An 18,282-nucleotide genomic window follows, 5' to 3' on the forward strand; every position below is an offset into this window, starting at 1 on the left:
CTGTCTGCCTCTCCTTGTTGGCCTTCCAGACATGGTAATGGCCTGAAGGGAGATGGGAAAACCAGCAATTGGGTAGTGTATATTGTGCTGGAGGCACACAACACCCACTAACTCCTGCAGATGGCAGATGGCTCAATTAGAGAAGAGCTATATAGGTGGATATAATGGTGTATAGTGCAGTTAGGGCACGCAGACAACACGCGCAATCTCTTGCAACTGACTGCAAGCTCTATTACAGAAGAGCAATATAGCTAGCTATATAGGTGGATATAATGGTGTATACTGCGGTCAGGGCACGCAGACAACATGCACAATCTCCTACAACTGACTGCAAGCTCTATTACAGAAGAGCAATATAGCTAGCTATATAGGTGGATATGTGGATATAATGGTGTATACTGCGGTCAGGGCACGCAGACAACACCCACAAACTCCTGCAGATTGCTAAAAGTTCAATTACAGAAGAGCAACGAATGGTATATACTGTGTTGAAGGTACACAGAGAACACCCACTAACTCCTACAGACACCAACACACTACACAAGGCCGCCACGCTGGCGGTCTTATATAGTGTGGGGCGTGTACTACACAGCCTGAGCTATGATTGGCCACAGGCATCCTGCCTGTGGCCAATCATGGCTCTCCTCGCTGCCGGCGCTGTGATTGGCCAAGCATGCAGGGTCGCAGTGCATGCTTGGCCAATCATGAGCCAGCAATGCACTGCGATGGCACAGTGCATTGTGGGCCCTGAGCGCAATACGAATTTGTCGCGAACGGCCCATAACGTTTGGTATCCGCCGAACGTGCGAACCGCCGATGTTTGAGTCGAAAGTATGTTCGACTGGAACACAAAGCTCATCCCTACCCTTCATGCATTTACATATGCAGCTCAAGGCAGTAAACACATATGTATGTATCCCACAGCAAATAAGCACGTATGTATGTAGTCCTAGGCAAATAAGCACATATGTATACCGTTTAATGCAACTAAGCACATATGTATACAGTTTACTGTAAATAAGCACATATGTATATAGTTTAAACTAAGCAAATATGTATGCAGTATAAATGAAAACCTGCCAGCGTGCGTTTAAGCAATATGTATTTATGGAGGCATGCATTTATGGAAGCATGTAGGTATGTGTTTAAGCAAATATGCGTTTAGGCAAAACACAAAATGTCAAACATGCACTTACGCAATACGCGCCCATAGAGACATGCATTTACGGAATAAGCAAGCGTGTGTTTATGAAATGTGTTTATGCAACATATATTGCACCACTTGGATCTATGCAAACACGTGTCTATGCACCATGTGTTCATGCATCACATGCATCCACGCAAACACCTATATTTATGCAACATGCATACACACTTTTAAAAGAGAAACTGCAAAAATGCAGACTTACCATTCCTGCTGCAGGACTCTGAACATAACAGAAGTTTAATCTTCACCCATCATGGCGAGCTTTGTCATGAAAGACCTTCAGAGACTGGGTCCCCCTTAATCCAGGGTCCACTCCCCTGGGCCCGTATAGCACCCTACAGGAAAGCACCTTGGTCAGAACAAACACTGTACAGGGTTCCATTATGCAGGGTCCAGCGCCATAAGACTGCATTATTATTAAAATCACTGCTCCCAAAATAACGGATGTTTTAAAAAAAATTTTTTTTCATTTATACATATCCCCTGGGGCAGGACCCGGGTCTCCAAACACTTTTTATGACAATACCTTGCATATAAGCCTTTTGATTTTTCATGTTAGTGTCCCATAGACTTTAACGGTGTTCCGGCGGCTTTCGAATTTGCCCTGAACACCGCATATTGTTCGGTGTTCGCAGAACATCCGAACAACCAAAGTTCGACCTGAACTTATGCATGGGCAAAACCATTTGCCCATCCCTAATGGATGGTACCCAAGCCTCTTTCCAATGAGGCCTGGGTACCAGCAATTTTGGCTGATAGCTTTTTCGAATGGATCTGACTGAAGTCCACGATTCTTAATAGAACCATCCGGACCTCCAAGTATGCTCCAAGAGCACGTGTCACTTCAGTGACCATCCACCTAAAGGACACTGTCGAAAAAACTGAGGTACTTCTTGTGTAAGAGGGGTTATATAGGGGAGGACTTATTGTTTTAATTGATTTACCAGTATCCATTCACCAGTAGGTGGAGTATAACCCATATAGTAATGACTGCCCTGTGTCCCATGATGTACGATAAATAAATTACTGAAGTTCTGCTTTAAAGAGCCTTTTGCTGCTTTCCTAGCTCCAGGTGGTCTCCTCCTTCACTTTTCTCTCCAGCTTCTCAGAATATGCAGCACCTAGGTACTTCTCCAATTTCTCCAGTTCAGACACAATTCGGAGATTAGCATCCAGACAGAATTCTCTGGCCATTCTAAAAAGCAGATGAGACTAATGAGAACAGAATGAACAGCACCACAACCTCTGCTACTTTAAAGACGGGCCTCCATGGACATATCACTTACAGGATGCCGATTTACTACATTGTTTCTGGACATGTTCAGTGGTTCAGCACTTCTGGGTGGAGGTGGGCTCTTTCATCTCCTCAGCTTTAGGCCTCTCTAACATTAATCGTCCCGAGAACGGTCTACTGAGCATTTTTGGTGACTTGCAACTATCTTCGCATGCCAAGAGTCTACTACATATTCTCTATTTATATGTTAGAAAGGCTATATTGTTATCATGGAAGGGTACACAGACTTCTCTGAAAACTCTTTAGTTAAAGTTAATTAATGACGCTATACCACTATACAAGCTTACCTTTGAGCTCCGGAAACTGAAAAAAACATCCACAAAATTTGGGATAGATGACTGGCCAGCCCCCTGACATTCTCCTCATAATGAATATGCCCTGCAAGTCACCTATAGATCGTGCTACAATACAGTACACTATATGCAGATATGCAGATTGCCATTGCTACTGTACATCGATGGAATGTTTGAACTATGCACAATGGTAATTACTGATTGACCACTGTATAATCATTTGTCTCTTAACTATATGAGCTTAGTACTCGACGCTGTATACCTATGATTCACCAAGTTTTGTTCAGCGATTGTTTGTTTGGTGTTTTTTTTGTATGTATGTTGGTTTGTTTAAACCTAATAAAAATATCTTTAAAAAAAAAAACGGTATAAAAAATGTCCAGTCCAGCTTTTACAACCACATTAAAGCGGTTGTAAACCCGCTGATGTGTTTTTTTTTTTTTCCTACCTGCAAAGGAAAAGGCATAATGAGCTAGTATGCACCGCATACTAGCTCATTATGAAATACTTACCTTAGAACGAGGCCCCAACATCTGGTCCGATCCACGCCAAGGGAGCTGACATGTTCCCTCTGCGTTTCTTCCGGGTATCGCAGCTCCGGCCACTCACAGCGCTGGACTGGACTCGTCACTCCCGCGCATACGCGCCGGAGATTTCTTCCCGGCAGAGTCCAGCATCTGTCGGGTTTTCAGCCGAGAATCCCCTATGCGCATGCGCCGCTGCAATTTTTTTTACCTACAGGTAAGCCTTTTTATAGGCTTTCCTGTAGGTAAAAGTCCCAAAAAGGACTATACAACCACTTTAAGGCTCCAATAGCTGAGCTCAGTTCATCAATAGCTCCCAGTGTTTCAAACATCAAGTCATCCTTAGGTCTTCTTTCTCCCATGTAAGTGTTGGAGAATAGGGATGGCCGAACTGTTCGCCCGGCGGTCATTTAGTGGCGAATTTTGCGTGTTCGCGATTCACCCAATCGGCGGACTATTGCCACTGTTCGCCCAGCGGACATATGTGTTTACAGTGTGAAAGAACTTTGACCTATGATGACACATCCATCATGGGGTACAGGACAGCCAATTGAGACATTTCAGCACATGGACAATTGGACATTCCCCCACCTTATAAATAGACCTGATCTGGCGGCCATTTTACATTCTGTCTTATTTCAGTGTAGGGACAGGAAGCTGTGTGGAGCAGGGAGAGACTGTAGTGACACAAATCGCTAGCTATTAGGTCCACAAAAGTCCTTTTAAGGACTGGTATGGTATACGTGTAGTACAGTATATAGGGTTGAGTGCACTGCTGTGCTGGTCATTGCAGCAGCCTGTCTTTTGTCAGTGCAGGGAGGGACAGGATGCTGTGTGCAGCAGGGACAGTCAGTTTAATCACTAGCTATTACTATTAGGTCCACAAAGGTCCTTTTAAGGACTGGTATAGGTGTACAGTATATAGGGTTGTACATGTATAATATACTTTCTTCCAAATATAGAAAGAATATTATACTTGACTGCTGCCCTATTCTGCAGCAGTCCTTTATCAGTGTAGGGACTGAGGTACAGTCTGCAAATCACTAGCTACTAGGTCCACAAAGGTCCTTGTAAGGACTGGTATAGGTGTACAATATATAGGGTGCTTGTGCACTGCTGCAGATTACTGCCCTATTCTGCAGCAGTCCTTTATCAGTATAGGGACTGAGGGACAGTATGCAAATCACTAGCTACTAGGTCCACAAAGGTCCTTGTAAGGACTGGTATAGGTGCACAATATATAGGGTGCTGGTGTCAGTGCTCTATATCACGGTGCTGGTGTCATACTAGCTCATTATGAAATACTTACCTTAGAACGAGGCCCCAACATCTGGTCCGATCCACGCCAAGGGAGCTGACATGTTCCCTCTGTGTTTCTTCCGGGTATCGCAGCTCCGGCCACTCACAGCGCTGGACTGGACTCGTCACTCCCGCGCATACGCGCCGGAAATTTCTTCCCGGCAGAGTCCGGCATCTGTCGGGTTTTCAGCCGAGAATCCCCTATGCGCATGCGCCGCTGCAATTTTTTTTACCTACAGGTAAGCCTTTTTATAGGCTTTCCTGTAGGTAAAAGTCCCAAAAAGGACTATACAACCACTTTAAGGCTCCAATAGCTGAGCTCAGTTCATCAATAGCTCCCAGTGTTTCAAACATCAAGTCATCCTTAGGTCTTCTTTCTCCCATGTAAGTGTTGGAGAATAGGGATGGCCGAACTGTTCGCCCGGCGGTCATTTAGTGGCGAATTTTGCGTGTTCACGATTCACCCAATCGGCGGACTATTGCCACTGTTCGCCCAGTGGACATATGTGTTTACAGTGTGAAAGAACTTTGACCTATGATGACACATCCATCATGGGGTACAGGACAGCCAATTGAGACATTTCAGCACATGGACAATTGGACATTCCCCCACCTTATAAATAGACCTGATCTGGCGGCCATTTTACATTCTGTCTTATTTCAGTGTAGGGACAGGAAGCTGTGTGGAGCAGGGAGAGACTGTAGTGACACAAATCGCTAGCTATTAGGTCCACAAAAGTCCTTTTAAGGACTGGTATGGTATACGTGTAGTACAGTATATAGGGTTGAGTGCACTGCTGTGCTGGTCATTGCAGCAGCCTGTCTTTTGTCAGTGCAGGGAGGGACAGGATGCTGTGTGCAGCAGGGACAGTCAGTTTAATCACTAGCTATTACTATTAGGTCCACAAAGGTCCTTTTAAGGACTGGTATAGGTGTACAGTATATAGGGTTGTACATGTATAATATACTTTCTTCCAAATATAGAAAGAATATTATACTTGACTGCTGCCCTATTCTGCAGCAGTCCTTTATCAGTGTAGGGACTGAGGTACAGTCTGCAAATCACTAGCTACTAGGTCCACAAAGGTCCTTGTAAGGACTGGTATAGGTGTACAATATATAGGGTGCTGGTGCACTGCTGCAGATTACTGCCCTATTCTGCAGCAGTCCTTTATCAGTATAGGGACTGAGGGACAGTATGCAAATCACTAGCTACTAGGTCCACAAAGGTCCTTGTAAGGACTGGTATAGGTGCACAATATATAGGGTGCTGGTGTCAGTGCTCTATATCACGGTGCTGGTGTCAGTGCTCTATATCTCGGTGCTGGTGTCAGTGCTCTATATCACGGTGCTGGTGTCAGTGCTCTGTATCACGGTGCTGGTGTCAGTGCACTTTATCACGGTGCTGGTCTCAGTGCTCTCTATCACGGTGCTGGTGTCAGTGCTCTCTATCACAGTGCTGGTGTCAGTGCTCTATATCACGGTGCTGGTGATCATCTCCCGCACCCTCTTCATAGCCTACCCTGACCTTTCCTCTTCTCTATTGCCTTCATGCTCTCCTGAGTCCTGAATTGTCAAAATTTCACATATAAAAAAAGAATGCTTGTAGTTGTCGATCCCAGATTCACTTCATACATGTGTTATGTCAGTGGCCATGTGGTGGGACTATGTGTGTACAGCTAGTAATTATTTTGTGGCTAGAAATATGACCTGTAGGTTTTTAAAGTTCGCCTGCCATTGAAGTCAATGGGGCCCGCCGCAAACTTTGCGGCTTGCGAACTTTCGGCTGCGTTCGCGGTTTGCGTTCGCGAAACGTCCCACCGGAAGTTCGTCCATCTCTATTGGAGAAGCCTTTAGCTTCATTTTTTAGGTGTAAATTGTTGGGAACATCACTGTAGCTCCAATTTGCAAAATGACCTGAGCCTCAATGTCATTATACAGATGTTTTCTCTGACTAAGAGCCTGAATACCATCAGGTAAAATAGCTTATTGGGTATTTAAAGTGCAGGTATTGTTTGGGGGGGGGGGGGGGGTGAGAAGGAACACACGTTTTAGGACATTACGTACACTCTGTCCTGGTAGCAATCAATTCAACTCAATAACAAGCAAGAGGCAAGAACTCCTCCTGCAACTGGTCTCTCTGGCCGCCTTGTGGTCTCTCCCCCTGCTCCCAGGCAGCCTCCACATCCCTCTTTCCCTCCTTTTATCCCACCACCCTGGGGGCTGTAGCTTGCCCTCTGGAGATGGCCATAGGGCCACTTGTAGACATAACTACATGTCCGACGATGCCCCTCTCCTCCTTTCTCTTGATTGGTCATCTTTCTGAACCAATGAGCAGGAACAGAGTGGGTGGCGATCCCCCACAGCTGCTGTCCTGTCTACTTCTGACTGCGGTGGCTGGCTGGTTGGGGGATTGACACCCACTACACGTGTAATATATACAAGGTCCTTCAAATTGGACATTATTCAGAAATACCTGCTGGGCCTGAATAAACTTTAAAATTTTCTGCAAACTTTTGAAAATGGTAGGTTTGTTTGCTTATCTGTTCTCTACACAACACATATACAAAACATGATCTGGGAGAAGAGGGGCTTACCCAACAAGCTGCCACTCTTAATAATCTTTTATATTTGTGAAATTGTGTATTTTATGTGCTTTGTTATATCAGACAGTTAATCAATATATACTCATAATCATTTTTTATTCAATTTTAGAGCATAAAAGAAGTGCAAGGTTATGTTCTGATCGGTCTTAACCTTATCAAGTCCATTCCATTGACCAACCTGCAGGTGATCCGAGGAAACACTTTGTTCAATAGACAATTCTCCCTCTCTATTTTATCTAATTATGGTAAAGATAACAAAACAGGCCTAGAGGAGCTACCTATGAGACAACTAAAAGGTATAGTCTGAAATTACTATGTAACAATCAGATTTAAATATGAAGTATATACAGTATACCTATGTAGCCACTGGTAAACTATGTCCTATATACCCTGTTCTTCCTCCCAATATGTTCTAGAATCCTCTAGAAGACAGGGGAAAGTAAGCCTGTAAAACACTGAGCAACCATAAGTAATCAACCCCTGCATTCTGATAACAACCTCCTGCTGGCATGATTCATGCCCATTTAAAAGGTGCCTACCCCCTTCCAGACCCTTTTTGCCCTGGGATTGGTCGAGTACCTCATACAGTGCCTTGAAAAAGTATTCATACCCCTTGAAATTTTCCAAATTGTGTCATGTCCCAACGAAAAAGAAAATGTATTTTATTTGGAAGTTTATGTGATAGACCAACACAAAGTGGCACATTGTGAAATGGAAGGAAAATGATAAATGGTTTTCAAAATTTTTTACAAATAAAAAATTTGGCGTGCATTTGTATTTAGCCCCCTGAGTCAATACTTTGTAGAACCACCTTTCGCTGCAATTGTAGCTGCAAGTCTTTTTGGGGATATCTCTACCAGCTTTGCATATCTAGAGATTGACTTGTTTGTCCATTCTTCTTTGCAAAATAGCTCAAGCTCTGTCAGATTGGAGGGAGAGCGTCCGTGAACAGCAATTTTCAAGTCTTGCCACAGATTCTTAATTGGATTTAGGTTTGGAATTTGACTGGGCCATTCTAACACATGAATATGCTTTGATCTAATCCATTCCATTGTAGCACTGGCTGTATGTTCAGGGCCGCTGTCCTGCTGGAAGGTGAACCTTCGCCTCAGTCTTTTGCAGACTCTAATGCCACTTACATGCGATCGGACTTCCCATCGGACAATTCGATCGTGTGTGGGCTCCAGCGGACTTTTTCTTCCCAAATGTCCGGCGGACCTAGAAATAAGACTGGCTTCAAATTTGTCCACCGGACTCTGCTTTTAGTGGACAATCCATTCGTCTGTGTGCTAGTCCGACGGACTAAAACCAATGCTAGGGCGGCTACTGGCTATGAACTTCCTTATTCTACGTAACCACGTTCGAATCTGTCGGACTTTTGGAGTAAGCGTGTGTGGCCAAGTACACTCGTTTGAAAGTCCAGTGGACCTCAGCTGCAAAGTCCGTCGGATTGTCCGCAGGACCAAGTCCGTCAAAAAGTCCGGTCGTGTGTACGCGGCATAACAGGTTTTCTTCTGATATTGCCCTGTATTTGGCTCCATCCATCTTCCCATCAACTCTGACTGTCCATGCTGAAGAAAAACATCCCCACAACATGATGCGGCCACCACCATGTTTCTCAGTGGGGTGGGGTGTTCAGGTTGATGTGCAGTGTTAGTTTTCCGCCACACATAGCATTTTACTTTTAGGCCAAAAAGTTCAATTTTGGTCTAATATGATCAGAGCATCTCCTTCCACATGTTTGCTCTGTCCCCCACATGGCTTCTCGCAAACTGCAAACAGGACTTCTTATGGCTTTCTTTCAATAATGGCTTTCCTCTTGCCACTCTTCCATTAAGGCAGTGTTTCTCAATTCCAGTCCTCATGGCCCACTAACAGGTCATGTTTTCAGAATTTCCCTCAGATGAAACAGCTGGGGTAATTACTAAGGCAGTGAAACTGATCAAATCACCTGTGCAAAATAATGGAAAGCCTGAAAACATGACCTGTTAGTGGGCCATGAGGACTGGAATTGAGAAACACTGCATTAAGGCTAGATTTGTGGAGTGCACCACCAATAGTTGTCCTGTGGACAGATTCTCCCACCTGAGCTGTGGATTTATGCAGCTCCTCCAGAGTTACCAATGGGCCTCTTGGCTGCTTCTCTGATTAATGCTCTTCTTGCACGGTCTGTCAGTTTAAATGGACGGCCAAATCTTGGTAGGTTTTTAGTTGTACCATACTACAGTGCTTTGTGAGATGCTCAAAGCTTGGGATATTTTTTAAAACCTAACATTGCTTTAAATGTCTTCACAACGTTATCCCTGATCTGTCTAGTTTGTTCCTTAGCCTTCGTGATGCTGTTTGTTCACTAAGGTTCTCTGAAAATCCTCTGAGGGTTTCACAGAACAGCTGTATTTATACTGAGATTAAATTACACACAGGTGGACTCTATGTACTAATTAGGTGACTCCTAAAGGCAATTGGTTCCACAAAATTTTAGTTAGGGGTATCAGAGTAAAGGGGGTTGAATACAAATGTATGCCACACTTTTCAGATTTATTTGTAAAAATGTTAAAAAACATTTATCATTTTCCTTCTACTTCACAATTATGTGCCACGTTGTGTTGATCTCTCACATAAAATCACAATAAAATACATTTAGGTTTTTGGTTGTAACATGACAAAATGTGAAAAATTTCAAGGCTTTTTCGAGGCACTGTACATATGCCAAACAGTTCCTCCTAACTTTTGCCCACTACAGTACAGATGGAAGTTTCTCCAAGTTTCCAGAAAACAAACAAGAGAAGCTTCTTGCTAAGTCACCCAGCTCCCCAAGTCACTAACCCTGATCCAGATTCACCCAGGCCTGGTTCTCAGCCAAACCAATTTTCCTACCCTAACAAACCCATTTACATCTAGCACACTAGCTAGGGGGTGCTACGCACAGTTTACATTTAGATGGAGGCCCCCTCTTCTGCTTATTTTTCTCTATGTGTATTAGGTTCTCAGGACCTGGTTTAGGGAAGCAGCCACCATTTTATTGGATTCAATTGAATTTCCTTTGTACATTATCCTTCATTCCTGATCCTCCTCTTGATATTCATCAGTTCTTTGCAGTAGCTCTGTAGCTTTACTTTCTTCTTTTCCAAATCTACCTAGCAGCCTACTCCAAACTAGGGGGGTGCTACACCTGCAAAATCACTAAATATGGCATTATGATTATTTACCTTTTTCTACAGCTTTTAGCAGCATGGTCTGGTGCTGTCGTAGTATACATTTTTAGTGCAAACAAGCTGTCGGAATACATAACACATGCTCTGCACTGAGCTAAATGAGTAATCCTTCTCCTAGAAGCAGATTTTTCATAGGACAGTATTGGTAGTATTTCTGGAAACAGGGCTTTTCATAATAGCTAACCTATCAAGCTGGTTTTTCAGAGGTTGTTGGGACAAGTACAAATGTATAATTGTTTGTAAAAGTCCAATTATACTGTAACCACTTCTGGACCGCCCGCTGTTGATATACATCAGTCCTTTCACATTAAATACCATTTTTAAGGCAACCGATAGCTGCCATAATATTTTCTTCAATGGCGGGCGGTCCACTTTGAGATAAAAGGGGTCGCTGCGGAGGATTCGCCGCAAGAGCACTTTTATTGCCGGCGAGAGATGTGCCCACCCCCCTCCCGCAGTGTTCTCATCATCTCCGCCACTTACTGGATTCATCTTTAGTTGCTGAGATCAGGGAAGAGCTTTATGTTTGAGTCAAACTCATGTTCGACTCGAACATTGGCTGTTCACCAGTTCGCCGAACAGCGAACAATTTTGGGTGTTCGCCGCAAATTCGAAAGCCACGGAACACCTTTTACAAGTCTATGGGAGAAATCAAATATGCTAATTTTTTCATGTATCAATGCAAAAAAAATCTGATATGCAGATTGCCCCTATGACCCCTATTGTCCAAATCCTCCATATGCCTATACATGTCAATCAAATGTTGTGTATGTACAGTATTGGTTTGCTGTATTTGCTTAATTGCAGCGCCATGTGTCATGGCGACATTTTCCATATGTTCCAGCCTCGTGGCAACAGCTCTAATGTTAGTTTTTAAGTCTGATATGGCAGCAGACAGGGTGTTCTTATTATACAAGGCCACCTGCTGTAGATCGGCTAGGCACAGGAGAGGAGAGGGATGAGGATTACTCTGGAGGGGTGTCTGTGGCGATGTAGCTCCCTACACTCCGATCCGCGGCTTGAGATGCGTGAGTCCGTGAGCTGAGTGCGGAACATCCCTGGTATGTTCCTGCTCATCTGAGTAGACTGGTCCGGCTGAGACTGGGAGGCTAAGTGGCTTCTCCCTGCCATCGGTGCTCAGTGTGATCGAGGCTTTCTCGCTACTGAAAAGTCAGACAGAAGCTCTGGATGGCGGAGCTCTCTGTCTATGTAACCATCTTGCTCTGGTGCCAGGCCACGCCCCCAATTTTTGTAAAGGACAGTGTAAAAATAAAAAATAAGAAGTATAATAACAAAAAAAATTAAAAGCGCCCCCTCCCTCCAAGCTTGCGTGCAGAAGCGAGCGCATACGTAAGTAGCGCTCACATATGAAAACAGTGTTTAAACCACACATGTGAGGTATCGCTACAATCAGGAGAGCGAGAGAAATAATTCTAGAACAAGATTTCCTCTGTAATTCAAAACTGGTAACCTGTAGACATTTTTAAATGTTGTCTATGGAAATTTTTAAGTGCCAAAGTTTGTCTCCATTCCAAGAGCGGGCGCAATTTTGAAGCATGACATGTTGGATATCAATTTACTCAGCGTAACATGATCTTTCACAATATGGAAAGAAAATTGACCTTTGACCTCAAGTTGCGAATGTAGAAACTTGTAGCCTGGTGACAGAGTGATGCTGAGAAACTTGGGTGTCCCTGGAAAGCACAAGATGGATGATCACTGGAAGCCACAACCCTATGTCATCTGCAGGCAGCTGCCAGGGTTACCAGTATACCAGATCCAGCCAGAGGAAAGCACGGGCCTGCTAAAGACTAGGCATCAAAATCATCTTTTGCCCCTGTCAGAAGCAGTTTGCATGCCACCACAGCTGGATTCGCAGTCCTCATCCACAGCTTTTCCGAGGTTCTGACCAGTGACTAAATCTCAGTCTGTACCCCTAGATGTAGAAGATGAAGATAGTAAAGATGAAGAGATGGGGATGGATTGGCTGTGGCTGTCTCAGATGCCATGGCCTGCCACCCTCCCTCCTCTTCCTGAAGTGACAGACACCGGGGATCCTCAGGCCAGAGGCTCCTGAATTTGTGCCTCAGAAACCTCCTCGCACTATACTGCATGTGAGCAGTGCTCCCAGAGACATGGCCACCTTTTCTGCTCCTTCCCCTGTCTCCTGATTGGTAGGGGGAAGGAGCCTATCACTGGACAGAGCTGCAGCAGTGGGGGATTCTGGGACATATAGTCCCCAACACCAGTGGCCCCATAGCGGTCCCCCACTGCTGCAGCATAGGAAGAAAGGAAAAGGACACAAAAAGGCTGCTTGGGAGCAAGGGAAAAATACCATGAGGTGAGGGGAAGACCGGACGTGAGGAGAGGGGCTGCTGCTATCTATCAGTGTCACCATCCTACCACAGCTCCAGGTGTCGGTGTGCCTATCCTGCCATAGCTTCACAGTTGGACGGTTGTGTGCATCTTGCCAGAGGGGACCCAGAGGGTATCTCCAGGTGTCTATCTGCAGACATCGCTGTACCTTCCTGCTACCGGTTGCCAGTCGGGCATTCCCACTGAGCCTGTCCCGTGTGTCTATTCGGTTCCTGGTATCGCTGGATTGGTGAGTGGACGATAGCCCATCTTGTGCAAACTATTCCTACAGACAACTTTACCCTGTCTCCTAGTCAGAGCCTGTCCCAGGAGACACCTTACGTCAGTTGCTCCTTATTCTTGAGCCTCCTTGCATAGAGATCTCCTTGGGCCTTGAGCTAGCTGAAGATACCTGGATATCTCCAATGTGAGAGCTTCCATGTTTCTTCTTTACCTTGCAATGGACTCAGTGTTTTAACGCTTGTACTCGTTAAGGGAGAACTCTGATTTTCAAAATATAAGTTGACATTGTTTGAATTTTGTACAACGTGTATATACCTTCAGGACCTGTGGGCTCAGGATTTTAGGGAGACCTGCTGGCTGGTAACATGCTGTCTCTGTTCCCCCTTTATGACTGAGCACATAGGCCACATTTAAGCCATTTAAGTTGGGTGAATTGTGCTATTTATCAATTGCATGTTACTTTGTAATCCATAGCAGAGTTTACTATTTCCATTTACTCAGTTATACTACTGCTGTTTTTTTTAGGAGAAAAAACCTTTCAGTAAACATACTTTCTGGTTTCCTACAGTTGTGTGCATTTACTGTTGTGCTCATACTAACGGCAGTTGCTAGGTGTTCCAAAGTGTTCAAAACTGTTTCTTTGGGGTCGAAAAAAGGCAGATTATAGAACCAAACATATTCAAGCTGCTCCTTTGGGGGTGGCACTATATATATATATATATATATATATATATATATATATATATATATATATATATATATATACAGTATCTAACAAAAGTCACATTTTTGTAAATATTTTATTATATCTTTTCATTTGACAACACGGAATTAATGATACTTTGCTACAATGTAAAGTAGTGAGTGTACAGCTTGTAAAACAGTGTAAATTTGCTGTCCCCTCAAAATGACTCAACACACAGCCATTAATATCTAAACCACTGCAACAAAAGTGAGTACACCCCTAACTGAAAATGTCAGTATTGGGCCCAATTAGCCATTTTCCCTCCCTGGTGTCATGTGACTCGTTAGTGCTACAAGGTCTCAGGTGCGAATGGGGAGAAGGTGTGTTAAATTTGGTGTTATCGCTCTCACGCTCTTATACAGGACACTGGAAGTTCAACATGGCACCTCATGGCAAAGAACTCTCTGAGGATCTATAAAAAAGAATTGTTGCTTCGCTCTCCACATTTTCCTTTTCCCATTACACCACAATTACAAACGAATGCCCTGCCCCCTAATTATAATAAGACTCCGCCTGCATACAAAAAAGTGTCCCTATACATTTTTTTACAATGTTGGCAACTATGCATATGTGATACCCAGTCGGCCTCTGTGTAAGCTGTATATCACTGCAGTAGCACAAGCTACTACAGTATTGGCTGCGATCCTCCAGGGGCTGTGCCAAGCGGCTGCCCTTCTGATAGTAACCACAGGGCGTTGTTTGCTCAGCACAGCTGCCATTGAGAGAAAGCCTTGCATTTTTCTCATTAATGCAGTTTTTTCTGATAGGACAAAGTGGAGATTGTTTATGACTAAGGCCTTATAGGCTGAAAAGCATCAACCTTTCTTATTTGCGTTTGGTCACTGTGGCCTGTTAATAAATACTACATTTTTTAAGAGCAATCACCGGAGTGCGGATCATCTTTTCCTTATTTCCCTACTCAGCCAACAACTGTGGATCGAGGACCTGAGGAGCTCTGCTATCTATGTGATGTATGGGTAGTAGCACTGACTTTTTTTTTATAAAGTGGAGATTGTGACATCTCTGCCCTCCTAACCACTTCGCCCAACTAGAGAATTCTTTGCATTCAATGAAAAAATGCAAATCTTTCTCTGAATGGAGACCCTGTCAATTGTGTGACCCCCCCCTGTGGTTACCATGCAGAAAGGCAGCTATCGGCACTGCACCCGGATGATTGTGGCTATTACAGTAGTAGCTCAGGATACTACTGTAAATTACAGCTTACACAGAGAAGAATTGCATACTTACATTGGCTAAGCTAGACCAAAATATATCATTGCTGTAGTTCAGCTATAACCACTTTCCGACTGGCACACGCCGATGTACGACGGCAGAATGGCACAGACAGGCAAATGGGTGTACAGGTATGTCCCTTTAAATTTGCCACCATGCCATTGCTTGCATGATGTCAGCGGCGTGCTTGCTCACTGGTCGGGACCTTCATGAGTACTTGAGGACTCGATCGCCGCAGGGATACCCGTGATCTTCTCACGGGGAGGAAGAACGGGGAGATTCTAAAGTAAGCAAGCATCTCCCTGTTCTACCTAGCAACAGTTACACTGATCTCTGCTCCCTGTGATTGGAGCAGAGATCAGTGATGTGTAAAAAACAGCCACGCCCCCCACAGTTAGCAACACACCCCTAGGACACACTTAACCCCTACACTGCCCCCTAGTGGTTAACCCCTTCACTGCCAGTGTCATTTACACAGGAATCAGTGCATTTGTATAGCACTGATTGCTGTATAAATGACAATGGTCCCAAAAATGTGTAAAAAATGTCCGATGTGTAAAATCTAACACTGCCAATATCATGCAGTGTTAGATTTTTTTTTACTTTCCTCACCCACTGTCATGTGTAAATACAGGAGGTGGAGGACTTGAAATGGAATCCTTTCTTTTCTGACTTCTGTGTTTATGTTTTTACAAGTGACAGTGATAATAGAGTGAGTTGGCACAGCAGGTCCTATGCTGAACAGAGGTCTGGATGGGAATGACTAGTCCAATTTAACTTCTTATAGGAGGAATGAACAAGTAAGGATAGCAGCTCTTCCTTCTACCCACCACCTCTCATCCCTGGGATCCTGACTAGGCCCTCTTCCTGGTTCTGGCTCCATATCAACTGTATAGTCTACTATAGTGGTAGTTCCTCCACAGTTCCTTCCTAACACACACTATCCCTTTCCCTCCCCACACAACACATTAATAACAGTTCAAATGTGTGGGCTGTTCTTATTTGTGGGAAGTGCCTATGCAGTACACACCCGCAAATTAGCTACTGCAGGAGACAGGTGACCCGTTTCATGGGTCTAGGGGCGGTGCTTCTCAAACTTTTTTCAGTCAAGGCACCCTTTAATAATTATGGACAGTCTCGAGGCACCCCATTCTAAAATTTAAAAGCTATTCTAATAGTTTTACATAATGCAGCAACATCCACAACTACAAGTAGGGCACCCAATGTTAGAGGTAATTTATTCTTTCAAAGCAAATATACTTTTGCAAACTAGTACTGACTAGTATTCCAATGTTTCTCTTCCCCTTCAGTTTTTTCTCACTCAGCTAACGTGACGCCAGCACTGATGGAGAGGGGCAGGGGAGGGTCAAGCAAGGATGCTATACAAGCGACAGAAATACTCTTTATCAACTGATGATGCCATTGGTCGTTAGGATGCCAGCAGCTAGAAGGTTCTAATGGTGCCCAATGAAAACCTGTGACCATAGGTGTGCACAGCCTATTGCACTAGGGTGTACACCCCAAAGCTCAAACACATAAACGTGTGTGTGCATGTGTATATATACTGACAGTGTCAATAGAGGAATGGACAGTGTCAGTAGAGCAGAGATTGGTGTCAGTAAGACCATGGCTGGTGTCAGTCGTTTTTATTCTTATTTTATTTTGTATTATTTTTTTAAATTTCTTTTATTGTTTTTTTTTACAATTATTTTAAGAGCTGTATTAGGAGGTTTTGATGAAATATCAGGGGGAATCTGTGCCAGAAGAGGTGATTAGGGTGTGCCCAGGCACATCCTGTGTGCACATCTATGCCTTTGACTTGGTGTAATTTAAAAGGCATCTTTATGCTAGCTTATATACAATTGTTGGGCAATTTTAGGCATTTTTCCAACGCACCCCTGAAGAAACTTTAAGGCACCCCAGGGTGCCCATGAACCCTGGTTGAAAAAGGCTGGTCTAGGGGGGATGCCGAGGGTAATGGTAGGTCAGCCAATCCCACAACAAATGCATATGTATTTTCAAAATCTCATAAACGATGGCACCACAGATGGATTGTGTACCTCCCATTATTTGAGAGTCTTGTGTAAAAACTAACTGACCATATTTGCTGTACTGACTTTCTTGATCACATTCCTATTAGACACCAGGTGACCAATAATTGCTCCTATTGGTAGTAACACTGATTTTCATTTTTAAGCAGTAAGAATGTTTTTGACTACGTACTCACAATGATACCATGGAATAAAATGCCGTTTCTTTTGAGATTAGGTTCACTTAAATACTGTATATGAATAGGATGAATGGGAGTTTTCTTCTGTGCAAAAAAAAAAAAAAAAAAAGTCCATAAGAATTTCTAATTTGTGCATCATAACTTTTTGTTTACAGAAATTACCCATGGTGGAGTTAAAATAGCAAGAAATCCTAGACTCTGTGGCTTGGATACAATTAAATGGGAGGACATTGCTAGGTTGGACAATATTAGGATTTTTGCAGAAAACGCATCTCTTTCACACTGTATGTATGCCTATTGAAGAATTGCTTGCTGGTTATAATCTGCAATGAAATACATTTTTTTCTAAGTAAGTCAGTCATATGTGAGCTTGTACTATGAACAATTGATAAGGATTTTTTTTTATTATTATTAAAAAATGTGCTCAGAGATGGTTTAATTTGTTTTATAGAGTGCTATATATTCAGCTTTTACAAGGAGCACAGAGCCATACACATCTCCATACCGCAGTCAGACAGACAGATAGACATATGCACTCTAAGCAAGATTTCTGTGTATGAGGCTGTTAGCTTACTTCTTTGTTTTTTTAATGGTAGAAGGAAAATTCAAGAATGAGAAAACCACAATAAGGTGTTCATTTAAGTTATAGCTCTGCTAAAATTTTGAATTGAGTAAGGAAGGGTTAGGCTGGATTCACACCTATGCAGTTTTAGTGCTTTTTGCATTTTGCAGATTTGCACTACAGTCCATTTTAACATTGTTTCCTATGGAACATGTTCTGTAGTGCAACTCTGCAAAATGCAAAAAGCACTAAAAAAGCATAGGTGTGAATCCAGCCTTAGAAACCCTGCTGGGTTTTAATTGTAAATATGATCCAGCAAATGTTGAGCTCTCTACTGAAATTCAGAAGGGGTCAGCCTTTATATACTTAGGCTGGATTCACACCTATGCAATTTTAGTGATTTTTGCAGATTTGCACTAGAGTCCATTTAACATGGTTTCCTATGGAACACGATCTGTAATGCAAATCTGCAAATT

General features: G+C 43.4%; 1 protein-coding gene across 1 annotated transcript in view; it reads left to right on the forward strand.

Annotated features, from left to right (window-relative positions):
• The first annotated feature begins 6,902 nt into the window (after nt 1-6,902).
• Nucleotides 6,903-18,282, forward strand: part of LOC143998037 (epidermal growth factor receptor-like) — a 77,405-nt gene continuing 66,025 nt past the window's right edge. The window contains exons 1-3 of the mRNA XM_077493816.1: nt 6,903-6,962; nt 7,333-7,519; nt 17,400-17,528. Coding sequence (XP_077349942.1) covers nt 6,903-6,962; nt 7,333-7,519; nt 17,400-17,528 — 376 coding nt within the window. The remainder of the gene's footprint in view (nt 6,963-7,332; nt 7,520-17,399; nt 17,529-18,282) is intronic.

The sequence above is a fragment of the Lithobates pipiens genome, unplaced genomic scaffold (assembly GCF_037356315.1).
Source record: "Lithobates pipiens isolate NorthernLeopardFrog02 unplaced genomic scaffold, aLitPip1_a1.2 Scaffold_19, whole genome shotgun sequence".
Lineage (NCBI taxonomy): Eukaryota > Metazoa > Chordata > Amphibia > Anura > Ranidae > Lithobates > Lithobates pipiens.